Genomic DNA, 13,897 nt, shown 5'->3' with positions numbered 1-13,897 from the left:
ATGAGTGAGTACTGGTACATAGGTTCAATATTAGCTAAATCTGCTATTGAGAAAAACAGGATTGACGAATGAACAGCGATGGGATGGTATTCCAACCGGGTGTCATCAATCTTTTTCTCTGTGTCTTCAGCTATTGCCTGTTTCTCAGAAATCTCATTAGCTAAAGCCTTGGAGGAAGATAATATCTTAATAGCAGTTTCGTCTTCTAATATATTGCCTTCTGAAGATGAAAGAACTTCTAAAATCTTGTCTTCTATTTCCTTTAACTGCCTAAAATAAAATACAGGGGTTTCATTGAAAAAAAGTAGTTTACATGTGTATGTGCTTAAAACTATAATTCTTTTGTAACAAAGGATGTAATTTGTCACATAAAGATTGATATTACATTCTGATATCCACTTATGTTGAAAAATATGACAATAAGAAGCCACTCTACTCCATATAGATAGATCATTTAAATAATAGCTGAAGTGATAATGATAATAATAGCAGCTCATATTTATATATTACTTTAAAGTTTATAAAAAGTATTTTCCTCTCATCATTACTGTGAGTTAGTCAGGAAGAAATTTTATTAGCACTATCTAACTGATGAAGAAAATAAAGCTCAACAAGTTAAAGGACTTGCTCGCAAAGTAAATCAATCATGTTGCTTCATTTGCTTCTCTTACATTTTACTTGATGGTCTAATGCATATTTGTATACTCTAAAATCTGGCATAGCTGTTTGGGGGCAAAGTAGTTTGAATTAAAATATTAATTTCTTATATAACAGTAAAATTAAATAATTTTAGATGAATAAAAACTAAATTGTGAAAAACAAAAATTGTGTGATGAATAATTAAACTTTTATACTAACTAGATTGTTTATATATCTGAAAATGTGCTTGTCTCGAAATTTGAGCAAATGTTTCCAATCATTCAGATAAAAGTATTGACACATGAAACTCTTTTACAATACATTTTTAGATGATTATTTAAAAATCAGAATACTCTAATAAATTATTTCCTGTTACAATTTCCCATACATTTAAAAAGATCTTATCTTTAATGTGTGCTTTAAAAACTTTAACTCTTTACATTAAAAGATAAACAAATCTCATAGTTAACAAAATGTGAAACCTTTTGTTTTCAGCGCCTTGTAATATCAAGGCTTGCTTTTCTTCTTCAAGATCTGGTCTCTCACGTGCAACTACAATTCCAAGAAGCTGATCTTGCATTCCTTCAGGAGTTATCATAAAGTTCAGTAAAGTGACCTATTAAGTGAAAGTTTTAAACAAAAACACAATCATTAACGTTATTTACAATTTAAAATCCCCTACATTATCTATTGACCAAGTCCCTGCATTAAACACTTTTAAGATCTTCCCCACAGCACATTTTATTTAGTCTAGAAATTTATGTAAGGATGGGAATATAACATTATTTAGAAGAACTGTAATTACAGATTTTAGGAGACACGATTGCATTGTAAAAACTTGTAATCTTATTCCCAAATAAGACAGTGTGAAGGTGCTTGTTAAAAATTATTCATTGCTGGCAAATCTTTCAATGATAGATGCAAAATAATTAGATTGAGAAAATTCCTCATAATTGAATATATTAGCTAATTTTCATTTTAAAGTTATTAACAGTGATAAGAGGAAAAAAAATAGAGCACTTATGTTAGTTTTTTTTAAAGTATTTTTATTATATAAACTCTCCTGAATTATAGTGACAGACTTGTTGATAAAGAAATGAACTAAGAAATCTACATTTTTCCAGTATTGTTTGATAAAGTTTCTCAGTATCTAGTGGTTTAGTTTTGCTTTTTTTCATTCTATTCATTACTACTGTCACATTATCTACTTTAGTAATGACATTCTCATTCTGTGTTATTCAAATTTCCTACTCATAAATCTTTATTCTCTTATTTCTAAAGATTTCTTATGGCTGTTGATTTTTCCCCAAGGTGATGGCCATCAGGAACCAGTGCAATGTATGTGTTTCCTTCATTTTTCTATAGGTGCAAAATTTACATTGGAGCATTGGTCCCCTTCAGAAATAAGGTTTAAGACAAGTATTTTCTAATTCTTGGACTTGTACTGTGATCCATAGTTAAACACATAAAGGCCTTCACAAACAATGTTCTCCTTGGGAATATCTAGGCCAGTCATTTCTCCTTCAAATTGCTTCTACAATTATTCTGCTCACAATTATCTCTGGGACCCATTAATGCAAAATATCTATATTGCTGTGGCCTTCTCAATATTGGTTCAAAGGCCAATTTCTCACTTTTATTAAAAGATACAAAAAACTCATCTCTCAATAATTACTACAAAATAGCAGAAATGTGTTTTTTTGACATGTTTTTTACTCACAAATATGAAGTTTTAAAAAAACAGTTTAATATTGGGGCACTGAATGCCTTTTCAGAGGCATTTGTTTTAAAAAAAATTATACATTTTTGCTATTTTTTTGGACAACATATAAGTATTATTACCAATTTCCTAATTTCTGGTAGAAACAGATTTCAATAATTTTATATATCAATTTTTTTTAGTACATTTGTGGAGTCCATTTGGTTTTCCAAATTAATTAGAAAGAAAGACTTTTTCCACAGGTAAAATCAAAACATAACTCTTGAGTGATCTGATTTAAAATATGGAAGCATAGCTTACTACTATTGTTCTCAAAAATGAGCATAAGGGAGTGGGAAAGGGAATATTCTGGAATGTTCATCAATTGAGTTAGGAGTATTTGAGGAAGAGTTTCACTAGAATAAATGTAAGTAGGTAGATGAAGTCTAGCTAGGGAAAGGAACAACCATTTACTTTGTACATATTTCAAAAAATTTGTTTAGCTGTGTACATAGTACTTCCCCCATACACCTAATCCCAGTTAGAATATAAACTCCTTGAAGTCAAGTGCCATTTAGCTTTGGTTTTATCTTCTCAGGGCCCAGTACATGTGCCTTGCACATAGTAATAAATGCTTATCACAGGAATTGAATAAATGAATGAGATGGGAAGTGAAAAGACAAAATTCTAATTAAAGCCAAAATGAAAGAAATAGCACTGTTTTAACTAAACAAACATAACAACAATCGTTGAACAAGGGGTGAGTAAGTTATATATTTTAAGATGACAAATGGATAATCAGACCCAAACACTAATACCTTTAACATATAAATTAAGAATTAAGAATTGTGGTGAAAATTATTTAAGTATCTATATGAGTAAAATTCTAGAATCCCCATGAAAATTTTTAAATTAAGTTTAAAATGGCAATATAGAGAGCCAACAAGACAATGGTAGGTAATAAAAGAATAAAGGAATTAAAAAACAAATGGCTTTAAGAAAATGTATAATCTAAACTTTAAATTATATAATTAAAAAATTCTTAAAATTTTGCCTTTATATTGATAACAATAATTTTGTTTTGTACATCAGCATTCAGACATGGGAGCAATATGTTGAAAGATTTGAGAATATTATAGTTGGTATAAAGAATAGAGTAGAAGGTAGGTTACATTATTAAGAAACATATACTGCTAGCAAAAATGCATGTTTTATAAGCATTCTATAATTTCATACAAATGAAAGAAAGAATTTACTTCATATTCTTTTTATGTTGAACATTTTAAAGCAAAGTTTTAAAAAATTAATCTTTTGTTTCATATATGTTTAGAATGAAAAAAATATATAATTTCATCAATGTATTTTATTTAGATCTAAATGAATACATTTCAGCATAATGTCTATCACCCCTTTGGTGCCTTTTCAAAGGAAGTATACAATTCTTTGTATAGAATTTTAAGAAAGGATCCTAATTTGTAAATGAAAGCAAGTAAGTGCCTCACAATGTTTTTTAAATCCCTACTTAATCAATCCAAGCAATTAAAAATAATGAAGCAATAAAATACTCTAGGGATCTTGAGGATTTCAATAGTGACTCATAGATTATTTTCTTCTCTGGAGTCTTGTAATATTACAATATGTTAGTGATGAACTTAAGATTTTTCATTTTCTGCATGTTTTATTTCATATTTAATTTTTTCTTATGTTCTTTATTTCTAGAAATTTTGGTAATTCATTATAGTTTGCTTGGGATTTTAAATTTAATGTTTTATATTTCATTTTGTTTCACTTGCAAGTCACATTTCTAAGTTAATATATTTCTTAATTTAATTGATAAAATATAAATAAAAAATAAAAATTGTGTGGTGTCATCAATCTCTTATCTGTTAAATTCTACCCATACTAGGCTATGAACTCCTTAAAACCAAAAGTTTAAATCCAACTTTCTAGATAGTACCTAGCACAATACCATGTATACAGTAGTCACTAATCCAATACTTATTGAATGCTTCATTCATAACAAACTAAAGATGTGATTAAAAATTAATTTTTTCCCAAAAAAATTCTCACCAAATTAAATTTATCAGACTTTTCATATATTTAGGAGTGTTCATATTTTAGAACACAATTCCATTTTCAAGTATTTAAAGATACATATTAGTCTCATCTTTGCACACAATTAAAAATCATTGGTGATGACTGCTAACCTAAATTATTTGCTTCTTTTATTTTTAGAAAATATTCCCTATTTCCTAAATTAAAATGTAGCAATTTCAAATATTACAACATTTAGAATTACATGAACATAGATGATTTTCAGCTTTATATTACTAAGCATGATCTTGTTAAGTCTCATATTTCATAATGGGAAAAAAACTTTGTCTTTTCCCCATAGCTTTATTTTATTGTCATCATTAGAAATATTTCCATTATCTCCTGGAATCATGACTTCAGAAATTAATCTAATTTTTTCCTCTGCCTCTGGAGGTCTATATTTTTAGGGGGTTATTCATCTTACCTTCACTATATCCAGAGAAGATCTTACAACCACCATTTACAAAAACTCCCTTTATTTAGCTAAAGCCATCTTTTCCTCCCCCTAGTTCTGAAACATTGCCACTGTCTTAATGCTTTCTTCATGTTAGTCATCAAATTCGTGATCCATTTTGTTATTTCCTGGTTTCAGTATGAGTCATGGATATCTGATTAAGGTCTAATGTTTTTTAGTCTCTGATGTTCAAAAGTATCCTTTATCACTTAAAGAACCTTTTAGTATCTTCAAAGTATCACTGGGGGAAAAAATCTCTTTCAAATAGTGAAGAATAAAACAGAAGCATCTTATGTTGAGAAACAAAAGATGCAAAATCTTAATGTGCAAGAAAGAATGCAGTTAGTATATTATCATTCGATGATACAGATTAGCTTTCAAAGAATATGTAGGAAATATGCTTTACTTAAGCACTGTCAAAAGCAACATTTACAAATCATAATATTTTCAGGAATTGTTGAAAATGAAAAAAATGCTACTAGAAAGGAAAAAATGGTTAGCTGTAAAAACAGATTACAAACATTTATTTTGAAGTACTAACCTTAACAGATGTTTCAGGAAGATAATGTGGATTTCTAAGCTTAGTTGTGATATAAAAGCGGAAGTCAGGTGCATATTCAATTGTAGAGTCACCAAGTCGGATACATATACTCCCACTTTGTTTAAATGTTTGCTTTAATAGAAGAGGCTCTAGGATAGGATCCAGTTCTTCCCCGACATTTTCCAGCAATACTTGAACAAATTCATAATAGGATTTCATGTTATTTAAATTACTGGTTGTACTCATTGCATTTATACAGACAAAAGATAACATTACAACAAGATCAACCATCCAAAATTCTTTGCTTTGTTGACTTTATGAGGAACTTTCTGTAAAAGATGATCAAAAATTATTAACCCTTTACACAAGGAAAGTTGTCTATGTATATAGGGATATTGAGAACATACTAGAGAATGGTAGTTTTATGTGTAAGTATTAAATGAAGTTTTCCAATGTTTCTTCCCCTAGAAATTTTCTCAGTTTTAAACTGGAAAAAAAAAGCAAAACAAATTTTTATATACTGAAAGCCATTAATAGTTTTAAGCAAGACTGATAATCTCAAACTAAACTTATTGTTAATCCTAATGACAGAAATACGTATATAAAATGCTAGGTAATTAGCTCCTTGTTCTTTCTTAATATTAAGTATGATATAATATATTATTCTGTAGCCAGGATTCAAAACTATAAAAATGTAAGAGATTTTGAACGCAAGTTGACAGTCATTTGTCAATATTATATGTATTATTCACTTTCTATGTTCATTTCCTCTTTTTAAATGAGCTAAAATATATGTGCTTTTACTAGCATTATAGCCTTCTAGAATTTTCCAATATTTAAAGACAGGTGCTCAGATGGAAGAGGACTCAATTGCATCTGCTTTTTAAAAACTGTAACAGTGAGATTCATTTGCTTGAAGGTTAAATGCAAAAATAGCTGTACCAGCCGCCATCTGTTTCACTCTTTATAAAACTAAAAATGGATTTAAGATATTTGTCCCTTCTCTTTGATGAATTAAAAAAAATAACAATTATTAACCATGTTTAAAAACTTACCTTTTTAGTCAGATGAGAGACCTGGGATAATGGAAAGAACTCTAGATTAGCAGCCAGGAGAACAAGGCCACAGCTTTTAGCCTCAGACAAATCTTTAATCTAACCTTAGGCAAATCACTGTCTCTCATTCCCTCTCTCTTTGCATCCCCAGGACCTGACATAGAGTTTGGCACATAGGAGGCACTTAATGAATGCTTGTTGATTGAATGTTTTTCATTGACTTCTTCATCTTGAAAATGAGAGAATTGAACAATTTGATCAATTTGAACTGAGTAATTTGATAAGATCTAAAATTCTGATTTTAATATTAATAGGTAAGAAATTACCTCTGATTTCTCTTTTAAACTTCCATAGTATGTTACATTAGCATCATCTCATTTTACATAGTATTTTCTTATGTTCAAACATATTTATTCACCAATTCCATTGAATTGTCAACTTCTTAAGGGCATAAAGCAGCACTTTGGTATTGCCTTGCTCAGAAAATGATTGTTGAATGTATAAACACCCTATTGCAAATTTTCTTTTGGACTACACCTGTGATTTAATTGGTATGGGTTACTCCAAGTGAGAAATCCCTTTCCTTTAATAGAGACTGGCCAACTGCTGTGCAACTTATGGTCTTGAGAGAGTAGTTTGGGATAATGAGAATTTAAGTGACTTGCCCAGAGTCACATGACCTCTATCTATTAGAGACAGGCCTTGAACTCAAATTATTAACACTCGTAAGCTGGCCATCTAAGCACTTATAACATACTGTCTATAAAAAATGTATATACTTACACAATTTTATTATTTGTTGAATGAATTAATATAGTTTTGTGTATGTTAACATATGTGTATATATATGTATATGTGTATCTATCTATATATATATATATATTCATTTCTGGTTATTTCCCATAGCTTAGTATTTTTAAATATATTTTTATTATAAAAATTGATATAAAATTATGAAACTATTTACAATACTTTTGTTATGCAATACTATCTCAAATAGAAAATAAAATTTCCAAGTCTTTTAGGGTAGCTTAAATTTAAAATATGATTACTGAAACAATAAAATATTTAATCTGACAATTAAATTGAAGCTGATATATTTAAAGCTCACATGAGATTTTTCCTGAAAAGTAATTATGAGATTTTTGATGCCTTTGTTATGAGAAAGGAACAATGACACAATGTCACAGATGTCATAAAGTCCTTAATACTCATATCATATATAGATAAAGGGGGGAAAATTTGCAATAGAATAGATGGTCTTGTAAGCAAGTTTTGGTATATAGCTTATAGACTTCTAAAAAGAAAATCAGAATCATAATGAAAATTAAAGTGTGTCCAACTTCAGGCAACAATTAAAATAGCTAAATTAGAGAAATCATTGCAAACAAATTTTTAGGCATGGAAAATTTCCTAACCTGCTGTGATTACAATTATCCAAGTTTAATTTGATTATCAAATAATGAATGGAAGAATAAAATCACTATTTTTGTATGAAGTTGATGTTTGTCCTTTTTTGCATCTTAAACAATTTTTGAGTTAATTGTGCCCTCTCTAGGCATTTTGGTAATATACAGTTTTGTTACTTAGTTACTTACTAGGTGTTCCAAACTGAATGCAATTTTCCAGGGTCCTTACATAGTCTGCATCACTTAGTTTGATTATGTGAAGGCTATTGGCTTTTTCCATATTCTTTACCCATTTATTAGCTTGACCCTGAGGATCTATCATTAGAGGCCATCTTCTTGCATTCCTAGAAGGGAAAAAAAAAAAAAAAGAAAATGGTCCAAAAATGAAATTGCCTGTATTTCATTTAGCAACTTAATCTAATTTCATCACAATGTATATTAGAGTATCTAAGAAAGATAAGATATAACTTTAAGAATTATGGTTTTAATGTCCTAATTGAGAAAAAAATAGAGTAAGTTAAATTGGATGACAAAATTATATCTCATTTTCTCATATTAATTGGGTCAAAATCTGAAAATATTCATTATTTTAAAATTCAAATTTAATTTGTATTTAGTTCTTTGTTTCTTCATTTCACAGGAAAGTTTATAACATTGTATATGAATATTAATTATGTCACTTATCAAGTAAATGTTTCTATTTTCTCATTGTTTATTTTTTCAATTCCCAAAGAAAATTATGTTCTTAGACCACCACTGTTTTATTGAAATTATTTAACTAAAAGGAAAACAGTAAAAAAAAAAAATCTGGTCAAATATAGATTGTTTTTTCTGTTTGAAACTGAAAATTCTATAAATTTTAAACTACACTTTTAAAATTATTTGCTATTCTTGCTGGTCACATCAGTGTCAATTAATGATATCTTTGGAATAGCTATCACCACAAATTATAGGAAAACAAAAGCCAGAAAAGTAATTTTGAGTCATCTAAATTCAAAATACTCAGGGTATTCAAAATTGATTTTTCATCTTATCACCAAAATAGCCCATTCCTCTATCTCAAATTTTCTTCCTTTTTTTTCTTTTTACAAATTTTAAAGTTTTCATTATAAATGTAATAATTAACAACAAATACAGCAAAATTTTTTTGAAGGAACAAAACTTAATGAATTAAAGTGAAATCACCAGACAATAGATAACAAATGATTCTTCCATATCATATTCCTTTTTGACTGTGCCTGAAATTTTATTACTTTCAGCTTTTTCATATATCCTTGTAAGTTAACATGTATATAATTCACTTTTTGCTTATTTTACTTTCCATACTTTCTCATAGTCACACTTATTGTTTTTGTGATACATTTTTTTTTAAAAAATCAATTAAATGTGTCATAAGTCTGAGGTAGTAATTAAGACAATATGAGTTCACGCTGCACCTTTTGTGTACATTGATTGTGCATATGGGCAAGTCATTTAACTCCTCAGTGTAGCAGGTCCCTCTCAAAGACTACCGAGTTGTACAGCAGTTAATGATCTTCATTGGTAGGAAGTTTCTTTGCAAGGTACTCCTTGAATTGATGAGATCACAGATATGGACCAAAAAAATAATCCTACAATATTTCATTTCACTAATAGATGCTGATGTATTAATGGATCTATAATCTCATCAATGTAAATTCTTCCTTTGATTTCATTGCAGACAACAAAGCATCCACACTATCTCATCTTGTGAGTAGGAGATAAAGACACTGAATGAGAATTCCTAATATTTCAGTTGTCTGATAATATTCCATGACTTTTTTTTAACCTTGTATGTTGCTTCTTTTTATCTTGTGAGTTCAGCTTTCATTACTTTATCTCTTAGTACTTAATTCTTTTCTATGAGACACTAGAGAAAAATAACTAATGATCCTTAAGCAATGTTTTTTTAAAAATAGATTTCAATATTTTTATATTAGTGTCTTTACCATGTGTGACTGAGCAGTAACTATTAGACTCCCACGAATACCTTTAACCAAACATTGATACTTGTTATTTGATATATTCATCTTCTAAAGAAATCCCAAATCCATGACTGCCTACCTAAATTGTTTCTTTCTTTTCCACTTAGTAAGACACTGGCTAACTGAGTCTTTTTTTTTTTTAATGGGAATTTGTAGTTTTAATTGTAATTTGTATTTTTGTCTTATAAAATTATATGAGCCATTCAGTTCCTTGCATTTGATCTATTGGTCAAAATAAATTCAATTAAATTTCATTATTATTCTAAGTATGAGATACTGTTTGTTGCATCATCTCATTCAAATGTGTGAACTAATGTGATGATCTTAAATTTTTATGATATATAGATTTTAAGCTGATTTTTACATATTTTAGAGTACATGCCAAAAATTTTAAATATTTTTTTCAGTTGACCATACAGAATAAATAAATCAAATCTTTTCACTAAATACTAAATATTTCACTAAACATTACATACTTTTCACTAAATATTCTAAGCAGAAATTATTTCTTTTTTTTTTTTTTGTTCAGTCATTTTAGTAGTGTCCAATTCTTCATTTAGGGTTTTCTTGGTAAAGGCACTGGAGTGGTTTGCTATTTCTGTCTCCATGTCTATCATACTAAAACAGCTAATCATTTCAATGACCAAATCTACAAAGTTTAATTTGAATTTTATTCCAAGTATATAATTTGGTGGACTTATTTTGCTGACAATTCATATGAGTAGTTGAAATTATATTACTGATTTTTATTATAGAAAGTGATTAATGTATCAGTATTCTGTTGAATCTATAGTTTCATCAATGTGACTGTTCCCTCCAACACTACAGATTCCAACTTATTTTGTTTCCTTACTGTGTATTACTCTAGTCCACATCCTCCCACAAATTCACCACAGAAGGAGTTCATCCCCAAAACTGAATGAATAGAATTAGTTGTCCAAATATTCATTACAACTTAAGAAGTTTAAATAAGATTTGAAAATGCTTTCTTGAACTTATAATAATGGCATCAGACTATTGTTGAGAAATTTGTGTTAATTAGAATGAATTTTTTTAATCAAAAACTTAAAATTCAGATAATGAAAAATCAAGAACATCGCCTTTAAATTTTAATTCTTGGGTAATATACACTTAAAGCTGAAAAAATGGAAAGAAAAACTCACAGTGTTTTCACTATGAATATTGTTACTCATAATTAAGTCAAGCAAAGTAAATGTGCATCCATTAAAATATATTTATTAAATGTTTCAAAAGATGTTATTTTATTTTATACTACAAACAGTTGTCTAAATAAAGACTGAATAGAGTAGATTTGTTAGGATAGCACATGTTGGAGGGGATATTCCTTTTGGTTCTTCCCTTTCCCTGGGAATTTTCCTCAAGCATGTCAACACAGCCAAACTTAATGCACAATCTATAGTTAAAATATATGATTTTCATGAGTTTTTCAGAAATATTAACAACAGCCCTCATGGCGATTACTATGCTAGTGATAAGCCTCTCTACTAAGCTTTGTTGTTCAATTGTTTTTCAGTTGTGCCCAACTCTGTGACTCATTTGGGGTTTTCTTGGTAGAGATGCCATTTTGCCATTTTCTTCTCCAGCTCATTTTACAGATGAGGAATTGAGACAAATAGGGTTAAGTGATTTGCCCAGAGCCACACAACTAGTTAGTATTTGAGACTGGCTTTGAACTCATAAAGATGAGTCTCCCTAACTACAGACCTGGAATTCTCTCTACTAGCTCTACTAGCTAGCTCATCTAGCTGTTCTGTCTAGATAAAGCATTCTGATTCTCAAATGGCAAAAATAGGGCTTTCAATCTAATGGGGCTTGCCAGAATTTATGCTCTGCTGACTTGGACCTAGAAAATTTGTGTAAAATCATACCATGCTAAGGTACAATGACAAGATATTATTGGATGTACAAATCAAAAACTAAGCAGCTATATTAGTCAACTTGAGAAGAAAACATTTTCCTTACATAATGATGATCCCATTATCGACTGAAAAAGAATCTGATGGCAAACCAGCAATGTTCCAAGCGCGGATTTTCACAGGTTCTCCTAAAGAGCTTGTAAGAGAATAATCATCTGAGCAAGGAATGCCTCTTTCTCTGCATGAAAATGTCCATTCATCAGTTTGGTTCTTTTAAGAACAAAACAAAGGGCAAAAAAAAAAAAATTGGATATTAGAAAATTTATAGTTTTTATTTGACAACAGATTTTTTTTGCATTAAACAGCTCAAAAATTAGAATTTTCTTATATTTTCAAATATAATGTTTTAGTTTTCATTATAATGAAGGCATAAAAACAGAAATATATTTTATTCCTTTTTAGGACTGAAGGACTTATATGAAGCCAAAGCTACTTAATATGACAGTTAGTAGAACTTTGTGTATACTGAGTAAAAATAATTATCAACCATTATTCTAAAACCCTTATCACTTCAAATTATTATTCAAATTATAAATATATTTCCTTATGTATAATGTTTTTCAGAACGTAAGAAATGTAATTGTAATATAAGTACTAATTATTTTTTCAACTTTGTCACTGAAAGAGGAAACAATTACAAAAAAAAGTTTTTTTTTTTTTTAGCCACAAATTAGTGAAACATATCTGGCTTTTCTCGTCTATCATAGTTTTTCCTCAGCTTTAAGATTTCTGAAGAGGAAGCTTAATGCCTCCTGAAGCATACTATTTCATTTTATTGTTTTTGTTTAGTCATTTCAATCATGTCTGACACTTTGTGACCTCATTTTGGATTTTCTTAACAAAGATACTAAAGTGATTTGCCATTTCCTTCTTTGACTCATTTTATAGATGAGGAAACTGAGGCAAACTGGGTTAAGTGACTTGTTTAGTTTCATGCAGCTAGGAAGTGTCTGCGGATTGATTTGAACTCAGAAAGTCTTTCTCACTCCAGGCATGATGCTCTATCTATTGGGTACCTAGGTATCCTATTCTATTTTTTTTTGGCAGCTCTTATTTTTAAGAAGCTTCTCTTTTAGAGCAAGTGGTTTATGAATATTTATATGCTGGGTGGTTTGGTAGGGTAAAGTACTGGATATAAAAGATATAAAAGACCTAAATTCAAATCTGACTCAAGAGACTTAATAGCTCTGTGTCCTTGAGCAAGCCAATTAACTGCTTTCCATCTCTGTTTCTTCATCTATAAAATAATAATAATAATAGCACCTACCTCCTATGCTGGTTGTGGAGATCAAATGTGATCTTTGTAAAGTTCTTTGTAAAATCTTAATCTACTTTATGAATGCTAGTTATTATTAACTTAAAAAAATAATATCTAATAACTGAATTTAAATATAATTGGCTTTAACAGACAGTTAAGGATACAAAAAGAGTTAAGAATATCTGCCATAAGGGAAGTCTAACTTTGTCTTTTTGCAATTTCTACCTCTATTACAACTCCTGCTTTTGCCCTTTGGGGTCAGGAATACCCCTGAAAGTATTAAATCTCACATCCTTCTTTCTCCACGAGCCCTTTCCATTCCCCTTCTTGCTAGAAGAGTCAGCATAGTATATACAATATTATTGAATAAAGTTAAAAAAATCTTTCCTTCAAGTAATGTTTTTTTAAAAATTATTTCAACCATCACATCATCATAATTTTTGAATTCTGGACTTATATTCAGGAAAGAAAAAGAGTTTAAATCCTGTCTCTTGCTAGCTGTGTAGCTAGAACCTTTCTGAATCTCCGATTTCTGAACAGTATTTAAGGTCAAAGATGGAAAAGACTTTGTGAGTAACATGTACATAATAATACTGAAATGTAATGAGTACCAGAGAAAGATGAAGGAGTCAACTCAAGAGTCACCTTCTTCTACAGGGGCTTTTCCTAGTCTCTTCAGCTCTTAGTGGCTTACATTCTGTCTCATTTATGCATATTTTGTATATTTGTATATGTTAGAAAGAATGCTTCATTAGAATATATGCTTCTTGAGGGCAGGCACTAATTTTTATGTGTTTATATATTACTA

The 13,897-nt window shown here is 29.3% G+C and overlaps 1 protein-coding gene across 1 annotated transcript in view; it reads right to left on the bottom strand.

The window, feature by feature from the left end:
* Positions 1-13,897, bottom strand: part of DNAH7 (dynein axonemal heavy chain 7) — a 284,922-nt gene that overhangs the window by 62,572 nt on the left and 208,453 nt on the right. Inside the window, exons 46-50 of the mRNA XM_051985973.1 lie at positions 11,878-12,041; positions 8,081-8,235; positions 5,428-5,618; positions 1,122-1,255; positions 1-270 (exon numbers count right to left, since the gene is read on the bottom strand). The exon at positions 1-270 is cut by the window's left edge and continues 66 nt beyond it. Of these exons, the coding sequence (XP_051841933.1) occupies positions 1-270; positions 1,122-1,255; positions 5,428-5,618; positions 8,081-8,235; positions 11,878-12,041 (914 nt within the window). The remainder of the gene's footprint in view (positions 271-1,121; positions 1,256-5,427; positions 5,619-8,080; positions 8,236-11,877; positions 12,042-13,897) is intronic.

This window comes from Antechinus flavipes, chromosome 3, assembly GCF_016432865.1.
Source record: "Antechinus flavipes isolate AdamAnt ecotype Samford, QLD, Australia chromosome 3, AdamAnt_v2, whole genome shotgun sequence".
In the NCBI taxonomy this organism is placed as follows: domain Eukaryota; kingdom Metazoa; phylum Chordata; class Mammalia; order Dasyuromorphia; family Dasyuridae; genus Antechinus; species Antechinus flavipes.
This window is presented reverse-complemented; position numbering and strand designations above follow the sequence as displayed.